This window comes from Ylistrum balloti, unplaced genomic scaffold (genome assembly GCF_031769215.1).
Source record: "Ylistrum balloti isolate Yb309-2 unplaced genomic scaffold, AGI_CSIRO_Ybal_v1 Utg370448, whole genome shotgun sequence".
NCBI lineage: Eukaryota > Metazoa > Mollusca > Bivalvia > Pectinida > Pectinidae > Ylistrum > Ylistrum balloti.
The window spans coordinates 2009060-2035389 of record NW_026782298.1 but is presented as its reverse complement, the minus strand read 5'-3'; the positions used below and the strand labels follow the sequence as shown (position 1 = coordinate 2035389).

The 26330-nt window shown below is 37.9% G+C and overlaps 1 protein-coding gene across 1 annotated transcript in view; it reads left to right on the top strand.

Annotated features, from left to right (window-relative positions):
• The first annotated feature begins 1792 nt into the window (after positions 1 to 1792).
• The window catches only part of LOC132554865 (protogenin B-like), a 34087-nt gene continuing 9549 nt past the window's right edge, over positions 1793 to 26330 (top strand). Inside the window, exons 1-13 of the mRNA XM_060219186.1 lie at positions 1793 to 2105; positions 12007 to 12151; positions 12427 to 12599; positions 14109 to 14237; positions 15198 to 15356; positions 16781 to 16929; positions 17083 to 17206; positions 17414 to 17557; positions 19021 to 19170; positions 20667 to 20855; positions 21207 to 21326; positions 22395 to 22589; positions 23607 to 23865. Of these exons, the coding sequence (XP_060075169.1) occupies positions 1793 to 2105; positions 12007 to 12151; positions 12427 to 12599; positions 14109 to 14237; positions 15198 to 15356; positions 16781 to 16929; positions 17083 to 17206; positions 17414 to 17557; positions 19021 to 19170; positions 20667 to 20855; positions 21207 to 21326; positions 22395 to 22589; positions 23607 to 23865 (2249 nt within the window). The remainder of the gene's footprint in view (positions 2106 to 12006; positions 12152 to 12426; positions 12600 to 14108; positions 14238 to 15197; positions 15357 to 16780; positions 16930 to 17082; positions 17207 to 17413; positions 17558 to 19020; positions 19171 to 20666; positions 20856 to 21206; positions 21327 to 22394; positions 22590 to 23606; positions 23866 to 26330) is intronic.

The window sequence follows — 26330 nt, the reverse complement described above, 5'->3', positions numbered from 1 at the left end:
CATGTGAGTTGAGTGTGGTAATAAGCTTTTTATGAGTGGAGATGCAGAGCCTAATGCCGGTGATGATAGGGTGACCTTGCTTCAGGTAGATCATTGTGGGAAATGAGGCGTGCCAGTCATTGGCTGCGAGTTTACAATCACATTGATCACTCGGTGAACCTCGGGGAGTTGCAGTTTTTTGCCGTCATGTTTAAAACATTTACACTAGTTTATACCTGGTGTAATGAAGCCCTAGAGGCAGTTTACCAGGAGCATTTGTAGTCTATGCGTCCATGTACTGGCAATGGAATAAAAATTCAATTTATTTTACAACTACCTTAGCTTGGAACAAGTTATTTCTTCATTACTTCACCTCTGTAGAATGAAAAAAAAAACAGCTTTGTTTCACCCAATAAATGTGCACACAAGCAACAAAAACGCATAACGAATACAACAATTTTCAATGTAAAATTTTCTGGTGTTAAGTCATGCTAGCCTGTTAAAAACCTAACAATTTTTATTAAAAGAAGATCTTACCACCAAGTGTACGTAAGGCAAACTGGTGAAGAACTGAATGTAATATTGGTAATTTAGTGAAGATGTTACTATAAATAGACCAATGTTACTATAAATAGATTATGATTAATTACTTATCGGTGTTTACAGAGGGCAAAAATGCTACCAATAAAGTGTTTCAGTAGTTTTAATATTGTCGAGTTCTTATTGCGATATGAAGTGTCTGTTGTAATTCTATCTTTTCACTTTTTGCTTTTACTTTCAAAACACAGAAATAAAACAAGGTCACCAACAAATTAAATTACCAGGATGCTCCACACTGTAAATATTAGAGATGAAAAATTTATTTACTTTTTTTTCACAATCAAGTATGTTGCACTGTGATATTGGTTTCACTTTTAATGTTTTTCTATTGATTTTGTTCCATATAATCACGTTATCTTGTGAAATCCGGGATGAAACTCGTAACACACGTGTATGATATCATTTTCATAGACGTCCTAGTTTTACAATAGATTTAATTTTAATTTCCTTTTTACTTTAAACTTTTTGTAAATTGTAAAAGGTGATTAATCGGTTCATTGTTCAGGTTTGACAATTATTACGAAACATTTCAGACATTGTTGGAAAATGTCTTTAGGCCTAATAAAGGTAAGATAACTTCTTATAGTTGGCCTGTTTTCAGGTGAATACTATGATTAATCAACATGTGGAAATTATATTTCAGAGACCAAAGAATGTCTGGCAATTATTCCTGAAAAAACTGGCTTTCAGATAGCATTTTTGTTTAGTCAAAAAAAACTATAGTAAACAATCTATAATTGAACGAATTATTGTGAGAGCTTTTTACTTGAAACAAGCTATCCACTTCTATCTAACAAGAGCAATACTGTCAAAATGTATCAATCATGCTGCTATAAATAGACTGATCATGATGTTACTATTAATAAACTGATGCTTCAATAAATAGACTCTGATGATACAGAGAACTTGTTAAAGTGAAGTTGGAGCATGGCATTGTCACCCACTTTGATGTTGCTATAAATAGACTGATGTTACTATAAATAGATTGATGTTACTATAAATAGACTGATGTTTTTATAAATAGACTGGTGATATTACAAATAGACTGATGTTACTATGAATAGACAGAATAACATTTGTTACAAAGTGAGTATGGAGTTGGAGCATTGTTTTCAGCAAACGACTACCAAATGTGATCATACTTTCAATAGACTGGGATCTTTTTTTAATAAATAGGCAGTAATTATATAGAATCATGTTCGTTACAGGGAGTATGGAGTTGGAGGCTGGTGTAGTTGTCATTCCCGGACCACCTACTGTGATTGTACAGAGACGAAGTCCACTTCGCCTCAACTGCTCCGCTTTCTCTACTGTTGGATTTGGACCAACTTCTTACAGATGGACAAGAAATAGACAAGAGGTCACATTAAATAAACGAATCCAGTTGGCTGAAAATGGTTCTCTCTATTTCCAACATTTAAAGCGTCGAAAACGTCCGAGTCGGAGCGATGAGGGAATGTACGAATGTTTCCTTAACAACAGCAAGGGAGTTGTGATAGGACGACAAGTGCTCGTCAAAGTGGCAAGTAAGTACCCAATTGTGTTTCATCTCATTTAGTCCTGTAATACCAAACAACTCTGCCCTGTGATATACCCTGGATCTAACTGTTAAACAGGCCACTTGTGTCCGAAACCAAGTTCAATATCATCCTGTGGTAGGACACCACCTCTCAGAAACTCTCATTGATAAATTGATTCCAACTTGTTAGGGCAGTTTTGCAAATGTAGAAATGCTCACAGAGATAAAATCCTGAAATTTAGCAGTGCTCACATTCAGGGCCAGTACCCTAAAGTTCAACAGTGCTCACTTTCAGGGCCAGTACCCTAATGTTCAGCAGTGCTCACTTTCAGGGCCAGTACCCTAATGTTCAACAGTGCTCACTTTCAGGGCCAGTACCCTAATGTTCAGCAGTGCTCACTTTTAGGGCCAGTACCCTTATGTTCAGAAGTACTCACTTTCAGGGCCAGTACCCTAATGTTCAGCAGTACTCACTTTCAGGGCCAGTACCCTAATGTTCAGCAGTACTCACTTTCAGGGCCAGTACCCACTTTCAGGGCCAGTACCCTAATGTTCAGCAATCCTCACTTTCAGGGCCAGTACCCTAAAGTTCAACAGTGCTCACTTTCAGGGCCGGTACTTTAATGTTCAGCAGTGCTCACTTTCAGGGCCAGTACCCTAATGTTCAGCAGTGCTCACTTTCAGGGCCAGTACCCTAATGTTCAGCAGTACTCACTTTCAGGGCCAGTACCCTAATGTTCAGCAGTACTCACTTTCAGGGCCAGTACCCTAAAGTTCAACAGTGCTCACTTTCAGGGCCGGTACTTTAATGTTCAGCAATGCTCACTTTCAGGGCCAGTACCCTAATGTTCAGCAATCCTCACTTTCAGGGCCAGTACCCTAAAGTTCAACAGTGCTCACTTTCAGGGCCGGTACTTTAATGTTCAGAAATGCTCACTTGCAGGGCCAGTACCCTAATGTTCAGCAGTGCTCACTTTCAGGGCCAGTACCCTTATGTTCAGCAGTACTCACTTTCAGGGCCAGTACCCTAATGTTCAGCAGTACTCACTTTCAGGGCCGGTACCCTAATGTTCAGCAGTACTCACTTTCAGGGCCAGTACCCTAATGTTCAGCAGTACTCACATTCAGGGCCAGTACCCTAATGTTCAGCAGTACTCACTTTCAGGGCCAGTACCCTAATGTTCAGCAGTACTCACTTTCAGGGCCAGTACCCTAATGTTCAGCAGTACTCACTTTCAGGGCCAGTACCCTAATGTTCAGCAGTACTCACTTTCAGGGCTGGTACCCTAATGTTCAACAGTGCTCACTTTCAGGGCCAGTACCCTAATGTTCAGCAGTACTCACTTTCAGGGCTGGTACCCTAATGTTCAACAGTGCTCACTTTCAGGGCCAGTAACCTAAAGTTCAGCAGTCCTCACTTTCAGGGTCAGTACCCTAAAGTTCAGTAGTGGTTACTTTCAGGGCCAGTACCCTAAAGTTCAGTAGTGCTTACTTTCAGGGCCAGTACCGTAATGTTCAGTAATGCTCACTTGTGTTATTACGAAATTGCTTACCGTAAAGCAGGTTCTTAACAATTCCAGTTCTATTGCGGGCCCTTCAGACCTCTTGTTACAATATGAATATTTTGTGTACAGTGATAACAGGCCTTCAGACCTGTTGGTACTATATGAGTGTAGAGATTACAGGTCATTCAGACCTGTTGGTACTATATGAGTGTGGTGACTACAGGCCCTTCAGCCCAGTTGCTACTATGTGAGTGTAGTGATTACAGGCCCTTCAGACCTATTGCTACTATATGAGTGTGGTGAGTACAGGCCCTTCAGACCTGTTGCTACTGTATGAGTGTAGTGACTACAGGCCCTTCAGACCTGTTGCTACAAAATCCCTGTATATTCATCTGTTATAAATATAACTCCTTCAGTTGTATGTGGTGTATATAAGATGCACAGTGGTTGGCTGTGATTGGCTGTTTGTATTACACAGGTATCAATAGTTTTTTTTCTGTCTAAAGTACAACCTGAGTCTGGGGGAGTAGAAAGTCACTTCAGCAGAACAAATTGCATATCGCTTTCATCAGAAAATAGTTCTTTAATGACTGCATAAAACCAGAGTTATTTTTTAACCTTGTGCTGGTATATGGCTTCCTTGTATCTGTCCTCCCGTGTGTCTCATTCATCCTGTGTCAAATTTTCCCTTAAAACAACTTCTTTAGAATGCTGGGATGAAGGGCTACCAAATTAATTCAAGTGAAAGACCTGAGCCCACTTTCAAGGTCACAGGGGTCAAATGTGTTAAAATCTTCAAAAGATTTCTTCTAATTTCTAGCCAGATGGCCCAGAGCACTGATATTGGGTCTGTAACATGCTGCTTTTTTTTTCAAATGAATGACTTTGAACTGTTTTCAAAGTCACAGAAGTAAACTATTTTGAATTCTCCAAACAACTCATCTGTAACCTATAGTATCAGGGTCTTGGTATTTGTGTAGTTTGCTTTGTAGGTGGGTTTTCAAATTCACAGAAATTGGCTTACTAGACTAACGAGGTCTTCTTAAGTTGGGAGAACCTGTAGGTGATTCATACCTATTGGGCCTCTTGTTAATTTATAACATTTTTCTTACAAACACAGATTTAAGTAGCTAAAATTCACTGAAATTATGTTGTTCATAAAAATATGAAATATTGCACTCCGTTATACTTTATATCTTAATTAATAAGTCACTTTTGTAAGTTTAAAAAAAAAAAGAGAAAAATAACCTGTTTTTTTTTAGATAAAATCTAAAATGCTTTTCGTTTTTTTTCTCTATTGATAAATTAAGTAATAAACATCGCATTAATCGCCTACAGCCCCTTTGGTGTCCAGTTTTATTCACTAAGCCTTGAAGATGACGGTGGTATATATGTATGTATTTCTTAGTGGGGAATGGGCTTTAGGAAGATTTTCCTTTTAAGGTTAATGGAGTACAAATTAAGACCTCTATAAATAGCCATGTAGTTTCTCTTTCTTTACATAGTGTCATGAATCCTGGCTGTAAATCATTATATAGAACTTCCTAGACTTTATCTGTACATTCCAAGGCCCCAGAAGAGTACAGTACTAGCCTTCTGATAACAACACTAACCCAACACTTATCATGGTTGTTATATCTGATGGACATTTTCTGAAATCTAGTTACTATCAAATAGATAATAGAGGATTGATGGATAAATTAACCACCCAGTTAGTATTTAGTAATCAATTTTTTCCCCACGTGTTGAAAAGTTAGTGTTAAAAATATCCCATAAAACCTTCAGATGGGTTCACTTCTTTTTCACTGCATAGTATCATTATTTTACACCTGATCAGGTCACTGTGACTGATAGGTGATGACATCGGATGGTTTTATCACTGTCCCTCCAACTCTGGGTTCCGGGTGTGAGGCCAGCAACTTTAAATGTCCCTGACTGTCAATAGGGCATATAGCATCAATAAACTTGATCAGATTTCGGTGGTCATGTGACAAGGGTCAAAGTTCAAAGATCAAACCAGGATCTTTTGAAAGAAAAATAAGGAAGTGAGTATAAATAGCTATGTCTATGTGAGTCCCTGCTAAATCTTGATTTGTGTCTAAAGGAATAAGGCATGTTGATGTCTCCTTCACATCAACTTGGTTAACATTAAGACAACAGATGGGGAGGGATTATTGTACAAATTAGAAGACAATAAGCTAAGAGATGGGGAGGGATTATTGCACAAAAAATAAGAGACAATAAGTTAAGAGATGGGGAGGGATTATTGTACAAATTAGAAGACAATAAGCTAAGAGATGGGGAGGGATTATTGTACAAATTAGTAGACAATAAGCTAAGCGATGGGGAGGGATTATTGTACAAATTAGAACACAATAAGCTAAGAGATGGGGAGGGATTATTGTACAAATTAGAAGACAATAAGCTAAGAGATGGGGAGGGATTATTGTACAAATTAGAAGACAATAAGCTAAGAGATGGGGAGGGATTATTGTACAAATTAGAAGACAATAAGCTAACAGATGGGGAGGGATTATTGTACAAATTAGAAGACAATAAGCTAAGAGATGGGGAGGGATTATTGTACAAAAAATAAGAGACAATAAGCTAAGAGATGGGGAGGGATTATTGTACAAATTAGAAGACAATAAGCTAAGAGATGGGGAGGGATTATTGTACAAATTAGAACACAATAAGTTAACAGATAGGAAGATGGTAGTGTACAAATCAAGACATTAAGCCAACAGATTGGGAGGGGGCTATTGTACAAATTAAAATACTGTGGGCTGGTTGATTGAATTCATGTAGGACACTGAAAACAGGATTGGTTTTTGTAAATAATAAATAGCAAGTTAGGACTTGGTGCCAAGCATGGGCTTATTACTGGATAAACAGTAAGAGTTTTTAGTTATTTTTACCCAACATCTGTTTGTTGTCTCTATTGACTTTCTGGTAGCAGGCGATATGATAAATATTAATATTGTAATTCTAAACAGACAACATGCAAATGATTTTGCTGTAATCCCGCCATTTTGTATTATTGATCATTTCATGCTATGTTCATTGTGCGAGTCGTAAGAAGAGGGCACCATCGATCTCACCTCGGATTCAAGGTATCCTTCAAGCTTGATATCAATGCCAAGTTGTACATATAATTTGCATATGATGGAAGGAATGGATGTAACCAACATTGATTTGTGTCTGACCGTCCTCAAACAGTCTGCCATTACATCAGGTTTTGTGGCCGAGTTTTGTCTGAAATATCTCAAGAAATCCAGATGCCATATTTCCAGATAATAGGTCTCCAATAATCCAACGTATATTTTGTCCCCAATAAAATTCTGAACTGAATGTCAAAGGTTACTCACAAGTCATTCATCCATGAAATGTCTTCCTTCAACCTTATTAATAAACAAAAACAATGTGTCTGAAATATGTCAGATGATGTGTTATTTATCAGTAATTAGTCACCACTAACCTGGTGTCCCACTCTCCAGTCACCACTAACCTGGTGTCCCTCTATCCAGTCACCACTAACCTGGTGTCCCTCTCTCCAGTCACTACTAACCTGGTGTCCCTCTATCCTGTCACCACTAACCTGGTGTCCTTCTATCCAGTCACCACTAACCTGGTGTCCCACTCTACAATCACCACTAACTTGGTGTCCCTCTATCCAGTCACTTCTAACCTGGTGTCCCTCTATCCAGTCACCACTAATCTGGTGTCCCTCTATCCAGTCACCACTAACCTGGTGTCCCTCTATCCAGTCACCACTAACCTGGTGTCCCACTTTCCAGTCATTACTAACCTGGTGTCCTCTATCCTGTCATCACTAACCTGGTGTCCTCTATCCAGTCATTACTAACCTGGTGTCCTCTATCCTGTCACCACTAACCTGGTGTCCCTCTATCCAGTCATTACTAACCTGGTGTCCTCTATCCTGTCACCACTAACCTGGTGTCCTCTATCCAGTCACCACTAATCTGATGTCCCTCTATCCAGTCACCGCTAACCTGGTGTCCCACTCTCCAGTCATTACTAACCTGGTGTCCCTCTATCCAGTCACCACTAACCTGATGTCCCTCTATCCAGTCACCACTAACCTGGTGTCCCACTCTCCAGTCATTACTAACCTGGTGTCCCTCTATCCAGTCAACACTAACCTAATGTCCCACTCTCCAGTCACTACTAACCTGGTGTCCTCTATCCAGTCACCACTAACCTGGTGTCCCTCTATCCAGTCACCACTAACCTGGTGTCCCTCTATCCAGTCACCACTAACCTGGTATTTCTCTATCCAGTAACCACTAACCTGGTGTCCCACTCTCCAGTCATTACTAACCTGGTGTCCCTCTATCCAGTCAACACTAACCTAATGTCCCACTCTCCAGTCACTACTAACCTAGTGTCCTCTATCCAGTCACCACTAACCTGGTGTCCCTCTATCCAGTCACCACTAACCTGGTGTCCCACTCTGCAGTCACCACTAAGCTGGTGTCCCTCTATCCAGTCACTACTAACCTGGTGTCCCACTCTCCAATCACCACTAACTTGGTGTCCCTCTATCCAGTCACTTCTAACCTGGTGTCCCTCTATCCAGTCACTACTAACCTGGTGTCCCTCTATCCAGTCACTACTAACCTGGTGTCCTCTATCCTGTCACCACTAACCTGATGTCCCTCTATCCAGTCACCACTAACCGGATGTCCCTCTCTCAAGTCACTACTAACCTGATGTCCCTCTATCCAGTCACTGCTAACCTGGTATCCCTCTATCCAGTAACCACTAACCTGGTGTCCCTCTATCCAGTCACCACTAATCTACTGTCCCACTATCCAGTCATCACTAATCTGCTGTCCCACTATCCAGTCACCACTAATCTACTGTCCCACTATCCAGTCACCACTAATCTACTGTCCCACTATCCAGTCACCACTAATCTACTGTCCCACTATCCAATCATCACTAATCTGCTGTCCCAATATCCAGTCATCACTAATCTACTGTCCCACTATCCAGTCATCACTTATCTACTGTCCCACTATCCAGTCATCACTAATCTGCTGTCCCACTATCCAGTCACCACTAATATACTGTCCCACTATCCAATCACCACTAATCTGCTGTCCCACTATCTAGTCACCACTAATCTACTGTCCCACTATCCAATCACCACTAATCTGCTGTCCCACTATCCAGTCACCACTAATCTACTGTCCCACTATCCAGTCATCACTAATCTACTGTCCCACTATCCAGTCATCACTAATCTACTGTCCCACTATCCAGTCATCACTAATCTGCTGTCCCACTATCCAGTCACCACTAATCTACTGTCCCACTATCCAGTCATCACTAATCTACTGTCCCACTATCCAGTCATCACTAATCTACTGTCCCACTATCCAGTCATCACTAATCTACTGTCCCACTATCCAGTCATCACTAATCTACTGTCCCAATATCCAGTCATCACTAATCTGCTGTCCCACTATCCAGTCACCACTAATCTACTGTCCCACTATCCAGTCATCACTAATCTACTGTCCCAATATCCAGTCATCACTAATCTGCTGTCCCACTATCTAATTGGCACTAATCTGCTGTCCCACTATCCAGTCACCACTAATCTACTGTCCCACTATCCAGTCATCACTAATCTGCTGTCCCACTATCTAATTGGCACTAATCTGCTGTCCCACTATCCAGTCACCACTAATCTACTGTCCCACTATCCAGTCATCACTAATCTGCTGTCCCACTATCCAGTCACCTTGTCCCACTATCCAGTCACACTAATCTGCTGTCCCACTATCCAGTCACCACTAATCTACTGTCCCACTATCCAGTCACCACTAATCTACTGTCCCACTATCCAGTCACCACTAATCACCACTAATCTGTCCCACTATCCAGTCATCACTAATCTACTGTCCCACTATCCAGTCACCACTAATCTACTGTCCCACTATCCAGTCATCACTAATCTGCTGTCCCACTATCTAATTGGCACTAATCTGCTGTCCCACTATCCAGTCACCACTAATCTACTGTCCCACTATCTAATTGGCACTAATCTGCTGTCCCACTATCCAGTCACCACTAATCTACTGTCCCACTATCCAATCACCACTAATCTGCTGTCCCACTATCCAGTCACCACTAATCTACTGTCCCACTATCCAGTCATCACTAATCTACTGTCCCACTATCCAGTCATCACTAATCTACTGTCCCACTATCCAGTCATCACTAATCTGCTGTCCCACTATCCAGTCACCACTAATCTACTGTCCCACTATCCAGTCATCACTAATCTACTGTCCCACTATCCAGTCATCACTAATCTACTGTCCCACTATCCAGTCATCACTAATCTACTGTCCCACTATCCAGTCATCACTAATCTGCTGTCCCACTATCCAGTCACCACTAATCTACTGTCCCACTATCTGCTGTCCCACTATCCAGTCACCACTAATCTACTGTCCCACTATCCAGTCATCACTAATCTGCTGTCCCACTATCTAATTGGCACTAATCTGCTGTCCCACTATCCAGTCACCACTAATCTACAGTCATCACTAATCTACTGTCCCACTATCCAGTCATCACTAATCTGCTGTCCCACTATCCAGTCACCACTAATATACTGTCCCACTATCCAGTCCCAATATCCAGTCATCACTAATCTGCTGTCCCACTATCCAGTCACCACTAATCTACTGTCCCACTATCCAGTCATCACTAATCTGCTGTCCCACTATCCAGTCACCACTAATCTACTGTCCCACTATCCAGTCACCACTAATCTACTGTCCCACTATCTAGTCACCACTAATCTACTGTCCCACTATCCAGTCACCACTAATCTACTGTCCCACTATCCAGTCACCACTAATCTACTGTCCCACTATCCAGTCATCACTTATCTACTGTCCCACTATCCAGTCATCTATCTGCTGTCCCACTATCCAGTCATTACTAATCTGCTGTCCCACTATCCAATTGGCACTAATCTGCTGTCCCACTATCCAGTCATATCACTAACCTGATGTCCCTCTATCCAGTCACTACTAACCTGCTGTCCCAATATTCAATCATCACTAATCTGCTGTCCCACTATCCAGTCATCACTAATCTACTGTCCCACTATCCAATTGGCACTAATCTGCTGTCCCACTATCCAGTCACCACTAATCTACTGTCCCACTATCCAGTCACCACTAATCTACTGTCCCACTATCCAGTCATCACTAATCTGCTGTCCCACTATCCAGTCATCACTAATCTGCTGTCCCACTATCCAGTCATCACTAATCTGCTGTCCCACTATCCAGTCATCACTAATCTGCTGTCCCACTATCTAATTGGCACTAATCTGCTGTCCCACTATCCAGTCCTCACTAATCTGCTGTCCCACTATCTACTCTGTCCCACTATCCAGTCATCACTAATCTGCTGTCCCACTATCCAGTCATCACTAATCTGCTGTCCCACTATCCAGTCATCACTAATCTGCTGTCCCACTATCTAATTGGCACTAATCTACTGTCCCACTATCCAGTCATCACTAATCTACTGTCCCACTATCCAGTCATCACTAATCTACTGTCCCACTATCCAGTCATCACTAATCTGCTGTCCCACTATCCAATAATCACTAATCTGCTGTCCCACTATCCAGTCATCAGTAATCTACTGTCCCACTATCCAGTCATCACTAATCTGCTGTCCCACTATCCAATCATCACTAATCTGCTGTCCCACTATCCAGTCACCACTAATCTGCTGTCCCACTATCCAGTCATCACTAATCTACTGTCCCACTATCCAGTCATCACTAATCTACTGTCCCACTATCCAATCACCACTAATCTGCTGTCCCACTATCCAGTCACCACTAATCTACTGTCCCACTATCCAGTCATCACTAATCTACTGTCCCACTATCCAGTCATCACTAATCTACTGTCCCACTATCCAGTCACCACTAATCTACTGTCCCACTATCCAGTCATCACTAATCTACTGTCCCACTATCCAGTCACCACTAATCTACTGTCCCACTATCCAGTCACCACTAATCTACTGTCCCACTATCCAGTCACCACTAATCTACTGTCCCACTATCCAGTCACCACTAATCTACTGTCCCACTATCCAATCATCACTAATCTGCTGTCCCACTATTCAATCATCACTAATCTGCTGTCCCACTTTCCAGTCACCATCTAACTGCTTGTCTGTTTGTTGATTGGGAAAGTTATTTCCGTTTTTTGTAATGAAAAATTAACCATTCTGTAATTCTGTAATTTCGTTATAATCCTGCCTGGAAATTCATGAGATGGTATGTTAATGCAATTGATTTAAAGTGTTTGATTAAATTTTCCGTTTTTTCAGGAATTGCCAGCAAGTTTACCAAGATGCCTGCTGATCAGGAGACTGTTGTTGAGGGTGTGGCCCGATTTGAATGTAAGATAGAAGCCACACCTCCTCCAGTATATATATGGGAGAAAGATGATTCCAGTCTACCCATCAACAACAGGTAATCTTCATGGCATTTTTGTCCATGTAAAGAGCTAGACAATCAATGTAAAGGACTTGCCTGTCAGTCAACCAAGTAGCAAATGTATTAAGATCAACATTAAGTAATTCCAGTTAAAGAAACCAGGACAGAAATTCTTATTGTCCATACTATCCACTATACAGAGTCAATTTACAGCTGTCAGAATTTTCTATAGACTTAAAGTGACAGTGTGCTTTGTAAATATAGATTTTGATCGGACTATGTCAATCTTTCCATTCTCTGTCTTATTACAGAACTACAACCCTAGCCTCGGGAGTTTTACAGATACATGATGTCCGGGCGGAGGATGCAGGGACCTACCACTGTTCAGCACAACACAGGTTTCAGGACATTGCCAATCTTCAGGAGACGGTCACCTCGATGTCACGTCGTCACAGTGAAGCAGGCATTCTCACTGTAACACATGGTAGGCTACCTAAGGATTTTCAGTAGCTAAGGGGAACAAGAACATTTATTAATCAGAGTATCTTGATAATTGCTGAAAGGAGGCAGAGGTCAATATTGTAATTTGCGTATCATTAATCATCCAAGCTTAAGTGATGATTGTTATTCATTTCCAAAAGAATAACCGAGATTCATTTTGTACTGACTACTTTTCAGGTCAATAAGAATATAAATCCAGCATGTTTTTACTCACAGATCTTAATGGTTATGTTATTGTACTGAGTTATCTCCTCTCTTTCATCAATTTTTTAAGAATATTACAACTGAAATGATGATAGAGTTATCCCCCTTTTTGTATGATTGATTCCTCTGTTTCTGTTACTGTAAATCCAGGGCTGTCTCACCCCAGTTTGGGACTTGGGCCCGGGGCCCTTAGAATTGGGAAAAATAGCAGCGTTTTTCTTAGAATTGGGAAAAATAGCGGCTTTTTCCTTAGAATTGGGAAAAATAACGGCGTTTTCCTTAGAATTGGGAAAACTTGGGGTCTAAATTAGGAAAAAAAGATACTTTTTTTATATCGGCCCCAAATCTGGCAGATCGAGAGCCCTGAAATCACTTACATTTTGAGTGGGATTTATTTTTGCATTAATATACAAGGAGCCCCAATTGCAAATTGAAAATTTCTTGAATTATTTGTACGAAACTGTGGATGACATTTTATTATCTGTTGTAAACTTTCTTTAACTGACACTTCAATTAAATCTATACATACCATATATTATCACAAAGAAATCTGCTAGATTTACATCACTTGGGAATTCAAACATCTATAGAACTCACAACTTTTAAATGACTTCCCTGTGTTGCTCTCTGTAGAACTTCACAGAATGGCATCATTGAAAAGTGCAGCTACAGGTCAGAGGTCGGAGGTCAAGCATGTGTGTGACAATAGATATAATTGTAAATCGCTGATGACATTTAAGTGTCAGAAAGGTGTTCAAATATTTACATTAACATAGTTCATAACAAAATATCAATTTTATTGGATTACAATATAAACAGCAGGAAACCCTGGAAAACGTTTAATTAGTGTGAAAATTTGTAACATTAGACACTGCACAAACACACCTGGCCTATTAAAGTCCTGTTCTATTACATTACAACAGCTCACCCTACTCTCCAAACGTGTCTAATAGCTCATCATTAGAGAATTAGAAGTCATTTCTAGAGCAGCTTTTGCGAAATCATGTATTCATGAATATAATCTGAAGCAGTTAGTTTATGAAATAAAATATTAGGGAAATCTAAGTGGTATAATACTAGTGCTACTTACAGTATCTGTTCACCTCTGTAGAGCCACATGAGACTTAGGTATAAAGGTAATATTATACATAATGATCTCCATGACAGTGATAAACCAGGTAACACCTTTTGGTAATTCTCTGTTCTAACAAACTTTTTCATGGTATTGTAAAATGACATTTTAAAGACATTTCAATTATATATCATTAGTTTTCTTGTTCATTTTCAGACCAAGCTCCCAGACCTCCAAAGATTGTGTATGCAACAGATGAAGTCATCGCTAATAGCAAGGAGTCCGTCACTTTGGAATGTTTGGTGGATGGTTATCCTAAGCCCAGTGTCAGATGGCTTACACAAAGTAAATAGCATATCTTGTTAAAAGATTTCAATGTCAAACAGGTTACATCTGACATCATCATTGTTCTACAAACTTTCTGGCTAAAGCCCCCCGTAGTTTGTGATGTGGCAACTACAACAAGATTTATTATGATTCATAATCTGTAAGACAGTATCGGACAATATAGTCTATATATAGATATAAGACAATACAGTCTATATATAGATATAAGACAAAACAGTCTATATATAGATATAACACAAAACAGTCTATATATAGGTTCAAGACAAAGCAGTCTATATATAGATACAAAACAATACAGTCTATATATAGGTTCAAGACAAAACAGTCTATATATAGATACAAAACAATACAGTCTATATATAGATATAAGACAAAACAGTCTATATATAGGTTAAAGAAAAAACAGTCTATATATAGATATAAGACAATACAGTCTATATATAGATATAAGACAAAACAGTCTATATATAGATATAACACAAAACAGTCTATATATAGGTTCAAGACAAAGCAGTCTATATATAGATACAAAACAATACAGTCTATATATAGGTTCAAGACAAAACAGTCTATATATAGATACAAAACAATACAGTCTATAGATAGATATAAGACAAAACAGTCTATATATAGGTTAAAGAAAAAACAGTCTATATATAGATACAAAACAATACAGTCTATATTTAGATATAAGACAAAACAGTCTATATATAGATACAAGATAATACAGCCTATATATAGATATAAGACAATACAGTCTATACATAGATACAATATAATACAGTCTGTATATAAATATAAGACAATACAGTCTATATATAGATACAAGACAATACAGTCTATACATAGATACAAGATAATACAGTCTATATATAGATATAAGGTAATACAGTCTATTTATAGATATTGATTTACTGCTATTTATGACAAAAAGTTCAAGTTATGCTTTTTTAACAGATGATAGCCAAGTTGTGGAGAACCTGTTTAAGATGAGGGTTGGGGTCAGCAATCTTAAGTTTAAGGAGCTGGTAGTGACGGATGAAGGGACTTACCGATGTGTTGCCTCAAGTCCAGGTCACACAGATGCTGTGGCTGAGGTTAAACTGAAAGTCAGAGGTGAGGTCATGTCAGAGGTCAAATAAAAAGTGAATTCTAAACTGACATGAAATTAAAGCTATTTAGGTTCTGTTTGGCTGAAGATAAGGTGCACTTTTAAAGGATAAAGATTACCATCAGAATTATAGAATTATCATTATGTTAAAGTACCACAGTGGTGGTATGTTGTTGTAGGTGTATAGTATTGACATGTTGTTGCTAGGTTACAGTTTTATATTGACATGTTGTTGATGTAGTTGCTAGGTTACAGTATAATAGTGACATGTTGTTGCTAGGTTACAGTATAATAGTGACATGTTGTTGCTAGGTTACAGTATAATAGTGACATGTTGCTGATGTAGTTGCTAGGTTACAGTATAATAGTGACATGTTGTTGCTTGGTTACAATATAACTGCCGTGATGTTGACTTGGTAACAATATAAAAGTAACATCATGTTGCTAACTTACATAATAACAGTGACTTGTTTTTAGGTTACAACATAACAGTGTTGTTGCTAGGTTTTAACATAACAGTGTTGTTGCTAGGTTACACTATAACAGTGTTGTTGCTAGGTTACACTATAACAGTGTTGTTGCTAGGTTACACTATAACAGTGTTGTTGCTAGGTTACACTATAACAGTGTTGTTTTTAGGTTACAGTATAACAGTGTTATTGCTAGGTTATACTATAATAGTGTTGTTGCTAGTTTACAACATAGCAATGTTGTTGCTAGGTGACAACATAACAGTATTGTTGCTAGGTTAAAACATAACAGTGTTTGTGCTAGGTTACACTATAACAGTGCTGTTGCTAGGTTACAACATAACAGTGTTGTTGAAAGGTGACACTAGAACAGTGTTGTTACTAGGTTGTAACACAACAGTGTTGTTGCTAGGTTACAACATAACAGTGTTGGTGTTAGTATACACTATAACAGTGTTGTTGCTAGGTGACTACATAAGTGTTGTTGCTAGGTGACTACATAAGTGTTGTTGCTAGGTGACTACATAACAGTGTTGTTGCTAGGTTACAATAAAACAATGACATGATGTTTCTTGACTACAATAAGACTGTGACATGTTGTTACTAGGTTACAAAATAACCGTAACATGTTTCTGCTAGGTAACAATATATAAGGTTACACTATAACAGTGTTGTTGCTAGGTTACTCTATAACAATGTTGTTGCTAGGTTACACTATAACAGTGTTGTTGCTAGGTTACACTATAACAGTGTTGTTGCTATGTGACAACATAACTGTTGTTGCTAGGCTACACTATAACAGTGATGTTGCTGGGTTACAACATAACAGTGTTGTTGCTAGGTTACAATATAAAAATGTTGCTAGGTGGCAACATAACAGTGTTGTTGCTAGGTTACACCATAACAAAGTTGTTGCTAGGTGACAGTACAGAGATGACACACTCTTTTCATCATCACAGTTCCTCCTGTACTGACTGGTCCGCTGGTCAGTCACAAAGTCCAGAGTGCCCAAAGAATTCGCTTGGATTGCCCAGTGAGTGGCAGACCCAAACCCAAGATTGCATGGTACAGGAATGGAGCGCCCCTGACGGCCCACGGTCGCATCTCTGTAAGTAAAGACTGTAAACTCTCCTTACACAACTTATTCAGAATAATTTGTTTATTAATTGACAGAACAAAGGTTTTAATGAGGCTGAATCATGGAACCTAATCAAAATTCAAAATATAATGAAATGTACAACTGCTGTCTTCTGTGCTACAGATCACAGAACAGAACGTTCTCCTGATAGAAAGCATTCTGAGTGACTCCGGATATTACCAGTGTCAGGCCTCCAACGCCGCCGGTTCTGTCATGACAACTGCTCGCATAGAAGTCATTCAAAAGGGTAGGTATCGAGGACATTGACTCTCTCCTGTATTCTCTCATTAGTATATTGCAAGAAACTTAAGTTTGAATTAAGCAAGATAGATGGATTGACCAGATGGCATTGTTCTGTAGTCCTGTCTTTTCATCAGACACTTTTCTGGAAGTGCTGTTCTCTATATTTGTTTTATTTATCCAATACCTTATTGACAACATATCAATGTTACAGACAACAGTCCAGGGAAGACCCAGAACTTCACCGTCACTGTACTGTCAGCCACAGAAGTTTTTGCGGAATGGGCTGGCGCTGATTCTCCAGTCTGCTGTCCTGTGGTAGCCTATACGCTTCACTATCGCAAGATTGGGGGCTCATGTGAGTTGTCAATTTTAGTGCAAGTTTAAGGTCACCAGATACGAAGCCTCATGTGACCTTTTACGATGCTGGTATGAAAAGTCATGTAGTTATTTCAATTTAATAACCTTTACCCATATCGAGGCATTCAAACCGCTTAGGATATCTGGTCAGTAGCATCCCTTGGGATAAATGTGTTTCAAGAACACGTAAACGAATAACCTCAACTGACTGTCAAGGTCACTTTTAGTCAACCATCTTGAAAAAAATTTTCACTGAATATTAATGTAGTATGTTTCTTTTTTACTCTGAATTTTTCGAAAAGTGAAACAAGTTTTTTGATGAATGTATATTAAGCATTCTTGTTGGCCCAAATGAAAGTGGTTTAGTGAGTACTGGAATACCCTGAAAAAACCTTCTTTGGCCAGTACCATACCATGAATGAACAGCTATATAGATACCAACAGCGAAAGTCATATAAATCACAAAATATTCAACAAAATCTTCTTTAAATGAAATAAAAGTTAAAGATACAGGACTTTTAGGCCTCTTGGTAAGATATTTGTATTCTCCTGCCTATTTTTGTTTATGTTACTGCTCTTTGTTATGATCTCTGTGGAGATTGTTAGTTCCATTTGCTCTATACCAAATTAAGGGCCTTCATACTCTCAGTTACAGAGTTATTGCTCTTTGTTAAAATTTTGTGTCTTGAACATAGCTTTGCTTTCATTTGAGCAAGGATAATGAAACTAGACAATATACATTGGTCATACAGAGAGGATGTGCAGTGTACGTAATTCAGGGCCCAAAAACCCTTTATTACAAAAATATTGCTATTTGTTAAAACTTTGTGCCAAATGAAGTTGTTTTCGAGGAGCATTCATCAGCTTCATTGATAGTAATTGATGTCTCCATGATGTTAATCTTGTCAAAAGATCTCTCAGTTTCACAATCAATTTCATTCAAACATGGTAGGCTTAAATTACCATCACATGAAGTGGTGTGTACTTCACAGCAATTTGATTAAGCAATTATTTTAAGGAGTTATTGCCCCTTTTTTGACATGATATTTTTATATTCTTCTGTTTTTGATCAATTTCTTTGAAACTTAATAGACTTTTATTTTACTGTTAGGTAAAATTGTGTTTTCCTTGCTGGAATTGTGGGTTTAAAATTTTGGAAAGAACTATTTCCCTTTTTGTTTTTCTTACAATTTTCATCTGTCTTGTTCAGTGTTCTATCCACACCTCTTAAAACTTGGTATGCATTAGTCTTTCAGTAAAACACATAGCACTGTTTTCCCTCTTAACATTTGACTTATTTTTTTTCCTTATTTGTATTCTTTTCAATACAACAAAGTCGGAATATTTCTTTGGGATGAGATTATATTGTTCCACCCTCCGTGATATTCTTGTTATATAAAGTTAAAAAACCATACCTGAAATTTTCTATTTAGCACTGAACTATCTACGGTCTCTTTTCAGCGAAGGAACAGAAGGCGATAGTGACCGGAACGTCACGGAAGCTGAACAAGTTGGATATTTTTTCAGAGTACGAATTTTATGTTAAAGCCTATGCTAAGGAAGGCGCTGGGGAGGAGTCGAGGAAAATACGGGTTACTACGATGGAATCAGGTGATTGTCATCTAGGGGTCAAAAATATAGGTCAAGGTCATGTAATTTTTGTGCAGGATCTTTAGTATGGTTGCCTTGTCCAACATTATGTAAGACATATTGGTTTAGTTGCTTTGAATTGTAATAATGGATTTGTAGGTGTTATATAGTCAGCATCATGTATCTTCAGATATACAATGATACATCAAAAGTAGGTCGCTGTGTCCCTTATTTCACTATGACTGTGGTTTCATAAATCAACTTGTTCAATTAAATTTCAACTTTTCAAGAGTAGAGTGATGACCATTGTATATCTATTAGTTGTACATCCTTAACAAGGGGTTGCAATGTCTCTGTTGGTTAGAGTGTAGTGTTTGATACCCTAGCAGTGTGTGTTTCTCTGGAAATGGACCAGTTGGTGCTGACATGTCCTTGGACAAGAAACTTTCTCTTATTTTATTTGGATGGCATGTAAAGGGCCTCCTGTATGTTGTTCAGTCAGGTAGCCACAACCTATCACAAATAGACTTATCTCATATTAAACCAAACAACAATGAACAAATTTTATATATAATGACTTGTATCTACTCAAAATATAATGACTTGTGTCTACTTGTAATATAATGTTTTGTGTCTACTTGATCTAAAAAGACTTGTGTCTACTTGAAATATAATGACTTGTGTCTACTTGTAATATAATGACTTGTGTCTACTCGTAATATAATGACTTGTGTCTACTTGATATAAAAAGACTTGTGTCTACTTGAAATATAATGACTTGTGTCTACTTGAAATATAATGACTTGTGTCTATATAATGACTTGTATCTACTCAAAATAAAATGACTTGTGTCTGTTTGAAATATAATGACTTGTGTCTACTCAAAATATTATGACTTATGTCTACTCAAAATATAATGACTTGTGTCTACTCAAAATATAATGACTTGTGTCTACTCAAAATATAATGACTTGTGTCTACTTGTAATATAATGACTTGTGTCTACTTGATATAAAAAGACTTGTGTCTACTTGAAATATAATGACTTGTGTCTACTTGATATAAAAAGACTTGTGTCTACTTGATATAAAAAGACTTGTGTCTACTTGAAATATAATGACTTGTGTCTACTCTTGTGTCTACTCAAAATATAATGACTTGTATCTACTAAAATTATAATGACTTGTGTCTACTTGTAATATAATGACTTGTGTCTACTTGAAATATAATGACTTGAAATATAATGACTTGTGTCTATATAATGACTTGTAGCTACTCAAAATATAATGACTTGTAGCTACTCAAAATATAATGACTTGTGTCTACTTGAAATATATTGACTTGTGTCTACTTGATACAAAAAGACAAGTGTCTACTTGAAATATAATGACTTGTGTCTACTTGATATAAAAAGACAAGTGTCTACTTGAAATATAATGACTTGTGTCTACTTGATATAAAAAGACATGTGTCTACTTGAAATATAATGACTATTGTTTACTCTTTATTGTGTCTAGTACCGTCAGCGGTTCCAACTATCGAGACAACAAGTACATCCCCCACAAACATTCAGGTGACTTGGAGTGAGCTTCCTCGGAAGCTTAGAAATGGCATCATAACCAGGCATCAGATTCGTTACAAGACACAGTCGTCACAGTCAAAGATCATAGAGGTCACCTCCAATGTCACAAGTTACATGATAACAGGTAAAACACACACTTTAACAATTTTACAATTTGAATAATTTAAAATATTATGTTTCTGCTTCAATATTTATCATGTATGTATATGATTGTTTTTAATCATGAAGTTTTATAAAGAATAAAGTGACACTCTATGTGAGGAGTAAATATGGCCTGCATGAAATACTTAAGTGATAGAGAACTTAGGTAAAGTGCAAGGAAGAATTTTTTTCAGGGGAGATAACTCCCCAACTTTTCACTGGTAATATTGATGAAGTAAAAATTTTAACTCTGGAAAAAAATTGAAGGTATCACATGTAACATTTTACATATATAACTGTGTTATTGTATTTTTGGTTACCTACGTGGTTATAGGTCTGCGATCTGACACTGACTACCTTGTGCTTGTATTGGCTGGGACTGATGTCGGCTATCCCACTCAGGATGAAAATTTCTGGACATGGACTTTGCACCACACTCCAGGCCGAGAGCTTGGTAGGTACCATACTATCCCATAGACAAAGTATCACCCCATAGACCAGACACACAGTAGTCTCCCATAGACAAGGTACCATACTCCCTATAGACTGGACACACAGTTGTCTCCCTTAGACAAGGAACCCCACACCCCATAGACTGGACACACAGTGGTCTCCCATAGACAAGGTACCATACACCCCATAGACTGGACACACAGTTGTCTCCCTTAGACAAGTTACCATACACCCCATAGACTGGACACACAGTGTCTCCCATAGACAAGGTACCGTACACCCAGTAGACTGGACACACAGTACTCTCCCATAGACAAGGTACCATACACCCCATAGACTGGACACACAGTAGTCTCCCATAGACAAGGTACCATACACCCCATAGACTGGACACACAGTCTTCCATAGACAAGGTACCACACACCCCATAGACTGGACACACAGTTGTCTCCCTTAGACAAGGAACCACACACCCCATAGACTGGACACACAGTGTCTCCCATAGACAAGGTACTGTACACCCAGTAGACTGGACACATAGTACTCTCCCATAGACAAGGTACCACACACCCCATAGACTTTACACATAGTTGTCTCCCTTAGACAAGTTGCCATACACCCCATAGACTGGACACACAGTACTCTCCCTTAGACAAGTTACCACACACCCCATAGACTGGACACACAGTAGTCTCCCATAGACAAGGTATCATACACCCCATAGACTGGACACACAGTACTCTCCCATAGACAAGGTACCATACACCCCATAGACTGGACACACAGTTGTCTCCCTTAGACAAGTTACCATACACCCCATAGACTGGACACTTCATTATTATCCCATAGACAAACACAGTACAATCATTTGACTTGAAGTGAGTTACTTGCTTTTAATCTTAAGAAAATGATCAAATAATAAAGCATAATTTTAAATAAAAAGTTTTGAAAGTTAATTTTGTCTTAGATGCCTCTTACAGGGATGAATGAATTAAAGATATTTTGTTTCAGTCCTTGAAACAGAGGTTAAGACGGTGAATTAGAATCTGATGGGTTTCTTCTTTTACAGAATTACCTGCCCCTGAACTTGAGGTTATGATGGTGAATAACAATACTGTACGTTTCCTGTGGAATGTTGGTAATGTTTCTGAAACCGTGCTTGGATACCGTCTCTCCATACACAAGATTCTGGAGGAGGAAGGTGTTACTGCTGAGGTCACAGAGGTCAATGCCACAGTAACTTCCTTATACAAATCAGGTTTAGGTAAGGTCACAAAGGTCAAAATCACAGTAACGTCCTTGTATAAGCCAGATCCTGATTAGGACAGTCTTGCTAAGGTCATAAAGGTCATGGCCACGGCAGTATTTTTATGTAGGTCGGGTTTACCTAAGGTCACATGCTAAGGTCACAGAGGTCAACATAACAGTAACTTCTTCATAGATGTCAAATGCTGGTAAGGATAGTTATGCTGTGGTCACAGAGGTCATTATCATAGTAACTTACTTAACCAATAGTTCATTCTGAACATTGATTATGATCTTAATCAGTCTTGTAAGTGTGGAATGTTGGTAATGTTTCTGAAAGGGTCCGTGACCTATAGTCATCATGCTTCGTCTCTCGTCCGCCGTAAGAACAGAGGTACTGGCATGCACTCACTTACAAATCACTTTAAAGGTAATTAGGGTAATTTCCTTGTATCAGTGGTTCAAGGTAAGGTTACATGCTGAAGGTATAGAGGTCACAGAGGTCAACATCATCGTAACATTTCCAGGGTTCTAAAGCTGAAGTTATAGTTTGTTCAAATGAATGACCTTGGCCCACTTTCAAGGTCACAGGGGTCAAATATGTTAAAATATACAAAGGACTTCATCTCAATAAGCAAAAGTCAGAATTAACCAATAGTTCATTCCGACTCATTAGAGTTAAATCTTAATTTGAAACCAGTTTTGATTTTGTAAGTGTGGAACTGGCCTTTTTATATAATGAAATTTTAGTTTTGAAACTAAAACTAATTATATGATATAAAACAACAGCTAGCTTTCAGAATATTTAGATTTTAAAACGTAAAATCAGTTTTCCAGAGTGTTTTGATTTTGTCCTGAAAGTATGGTTTGATTTCCATTTTCCTTTCACCATCTTTGTCGAGATGGTTCCATGGGTCTATAGATTTGGAATACCTACACAATATAAAGATATGGTGACAGCACTCTTATAATCATTAGCTGCATAGAATTGTCAGCTCATCAGGTAGATGTTTATTCATATATTCGATGTTTTCAGAGCCAGAGAAGTTCTACGAGGCGGTATTAATGGTACTTGGCTCAAACGGCAAGGTTGTTGGCCTAGTGACTCTGCTATTCCAGACACACAACCCTAACATGCCAGCTCTACCCCCTCCCCCTGTAGATCTTGAGCCACACCCTCTGTCCTCCACCTCTGTGTCCTTTTCCTGGCGTCCACCTCGCACCCCCCAGGAGATCAGATTCTACACAGTCCAGTACAGCACGGCCAACAACAGCCATAAAGTCACTGTGCGGAGGTGAGCTGCAGATTATCTCCCTTCCCTGTACAATTGAAAAAAAAATACTCACTTTACTGAAAGTTGTGATGCCTGATTATCTTCCTGTGCAAAGTGTAATGGTAGATTATCTCCCTTTGCATAACAGATACCGGATTATCTCCCTTCATCCAACAAGAAACATAGGGTACTTTTGTTTATACCGTTGTATCGGCACCAAAAGTGGCACAGTTTCATTCTGTATAAAAGAACATGTTCGATTTGTGTTTTTATTCCAAAATGGCAATCAATAAAATAAAAAAATGAATATTTAAATTTTGGAAAATTTCTAGTTTCTGACATCAACAATGTTAATGACTTCTTAATAGCATTACTATGTTAGAGCAGTAAAAAGACACTTCAATTAATGCAGATTTTTTCAAATTCTTAACAAATAATAGATATTCATTGACAGAATAATTTCTGTATCACAAACTCTCCTTTTAAAGTAAATACAAGGTGAGGAAATTTCATAAAACAAATATCAGGATAAAACATCAGTATTTTGTAATTATTTTCATTGTTGTATTTAAATATCAAAACAAACCAGTACCATGTGCATTAAAAAATGCATATTGTGCAAATATTTTGAGAATTTCTTTTTGTCATTTATTGTAAAACTATTTGTTAATACATGTAAGTACATAAGCTAACATCCATAAATATTCCTAGTTTTATATTAGGCATTTGTGTATTGCTGTTTTCTTAATTTTTTCATTGTTTATGGCAAAAAAAAAACCATAGGAATAAAGAAATGCAAATGAAAATGCTTGCTTTGCTTTTTCAGAAACAATTTTTTTCAGTTCTTCATAAAATGTTATTTAAAAATTATGTTCCAAATCAATGCAAGAAAATGTAATTTTTGGTTGATAAAATTCTATCCATTGATAACCATGCATTTTCGATGAAGACAAGATTATTTATTTCATAAATTTCTGATGAGAAATTTTATCATTGTATTAGAAATTTCTCTTACTGCCTGGATACTCTACCATAACACTACATATACTCAGTGTATTTTAAGGAAATGCTATATTTTCTATGAATGTTGTTAATTGTTTTTATTGTAGTAAATCAATGTGTACAGCTGTGTGTAATTTATTTATCACGGAATAATTTGAACCTCTCAAATACAATAGTCACATGGAACCCATTGTCTATAAAATACAAAAGATGCAATATAATTTCCCATTTCTAAATTTGGAATAATACATGAATGAAAAAATATTGCTGTGAGAGGGCAAATTAAGCCGAGTAAATGTATTAATAAACAAGTAAGCTTATCACTAAGGGTAGAATATTGGTGTAAAACATTTAAAAAGTTTGTGGTTAATATACTGAAGGCAATGCACTTTATCAACATTTTTTCATTCATACAGGAAACATGAAATTATGAATCAAATCGTGATATCATTGTAAAATTTTGATACAACTTTAACTTTTGAATATTTTGTTGTAATTTGCTGCAAACAGAAGGCTGAAAAAAATTACAAATATCTGAAGACCATGAGACAATTATTACACAGATATAACATACAAGTATGACTAAATTAATTAATAAGTTACTATTTATATAAAGATAATACTGGAGCCGTCATTTCTTTTCCAAACTCAATATGAATATGATCAAGCACATTAATCAACACAGTATCAACAGAAAGCCATACTAGTACAATATTTCAGTCATTTGATAACGAAGGCAGTAAGGATTATGTGTTGATGTGTATTACTTACTTTGGTATACAGTATTCTTGCAGTATAAACTGTGATAGATAATCTTTATGTTTTGTCATGGTTCATATTATCAATATAATGTCATGATATAAACAAATAGCGTCAGTTTCGACTGCTATCTATCATATACACCAATCCTGGAATCTTTACTTTCTTCGTACTGATGTTACGATATGAAGAAACATAGGATTATTGTCTATTTCTACGAAGTTCCAACTGCATTTGTTTACTTTCCAACTCGAGCCGCCATCTTGGTTCCACCTGGACCCCTCAATCAAAGGGTGTCAGATTAGCCACTGAAAACGATTCGGATCAACCAGTTTGTCTGTTACAACTGCATTAACGAAAGGGCCCCAAATTTCTCCATTTGCCTAACATAATACCAGATAATCAGCTATTTTTGAACATAATACCAGATTATTTTTCTTTGCCAAACAATATACCAAATGATCTCCCTTTGCTGAGTATTCAAATTACCTCCCTTGGCTTGTCACTTGGGGATTTCCTTTTTGTTACTATAATGTCAGTTAGATGAATTTTAGCATTTATGGAACACTTTCTTTCATATTCAGATTCAAGCTAGTAGTTACCTGCCATTGCCAAACTTTTGTCGATTAATATAAGAACACCTCGCACCAATGATGTGTACATACTGTGAGGAGATGCACACATTTTTGAGGGCAAAAAAATTGACCAGCAAACTAAAAAAAGAT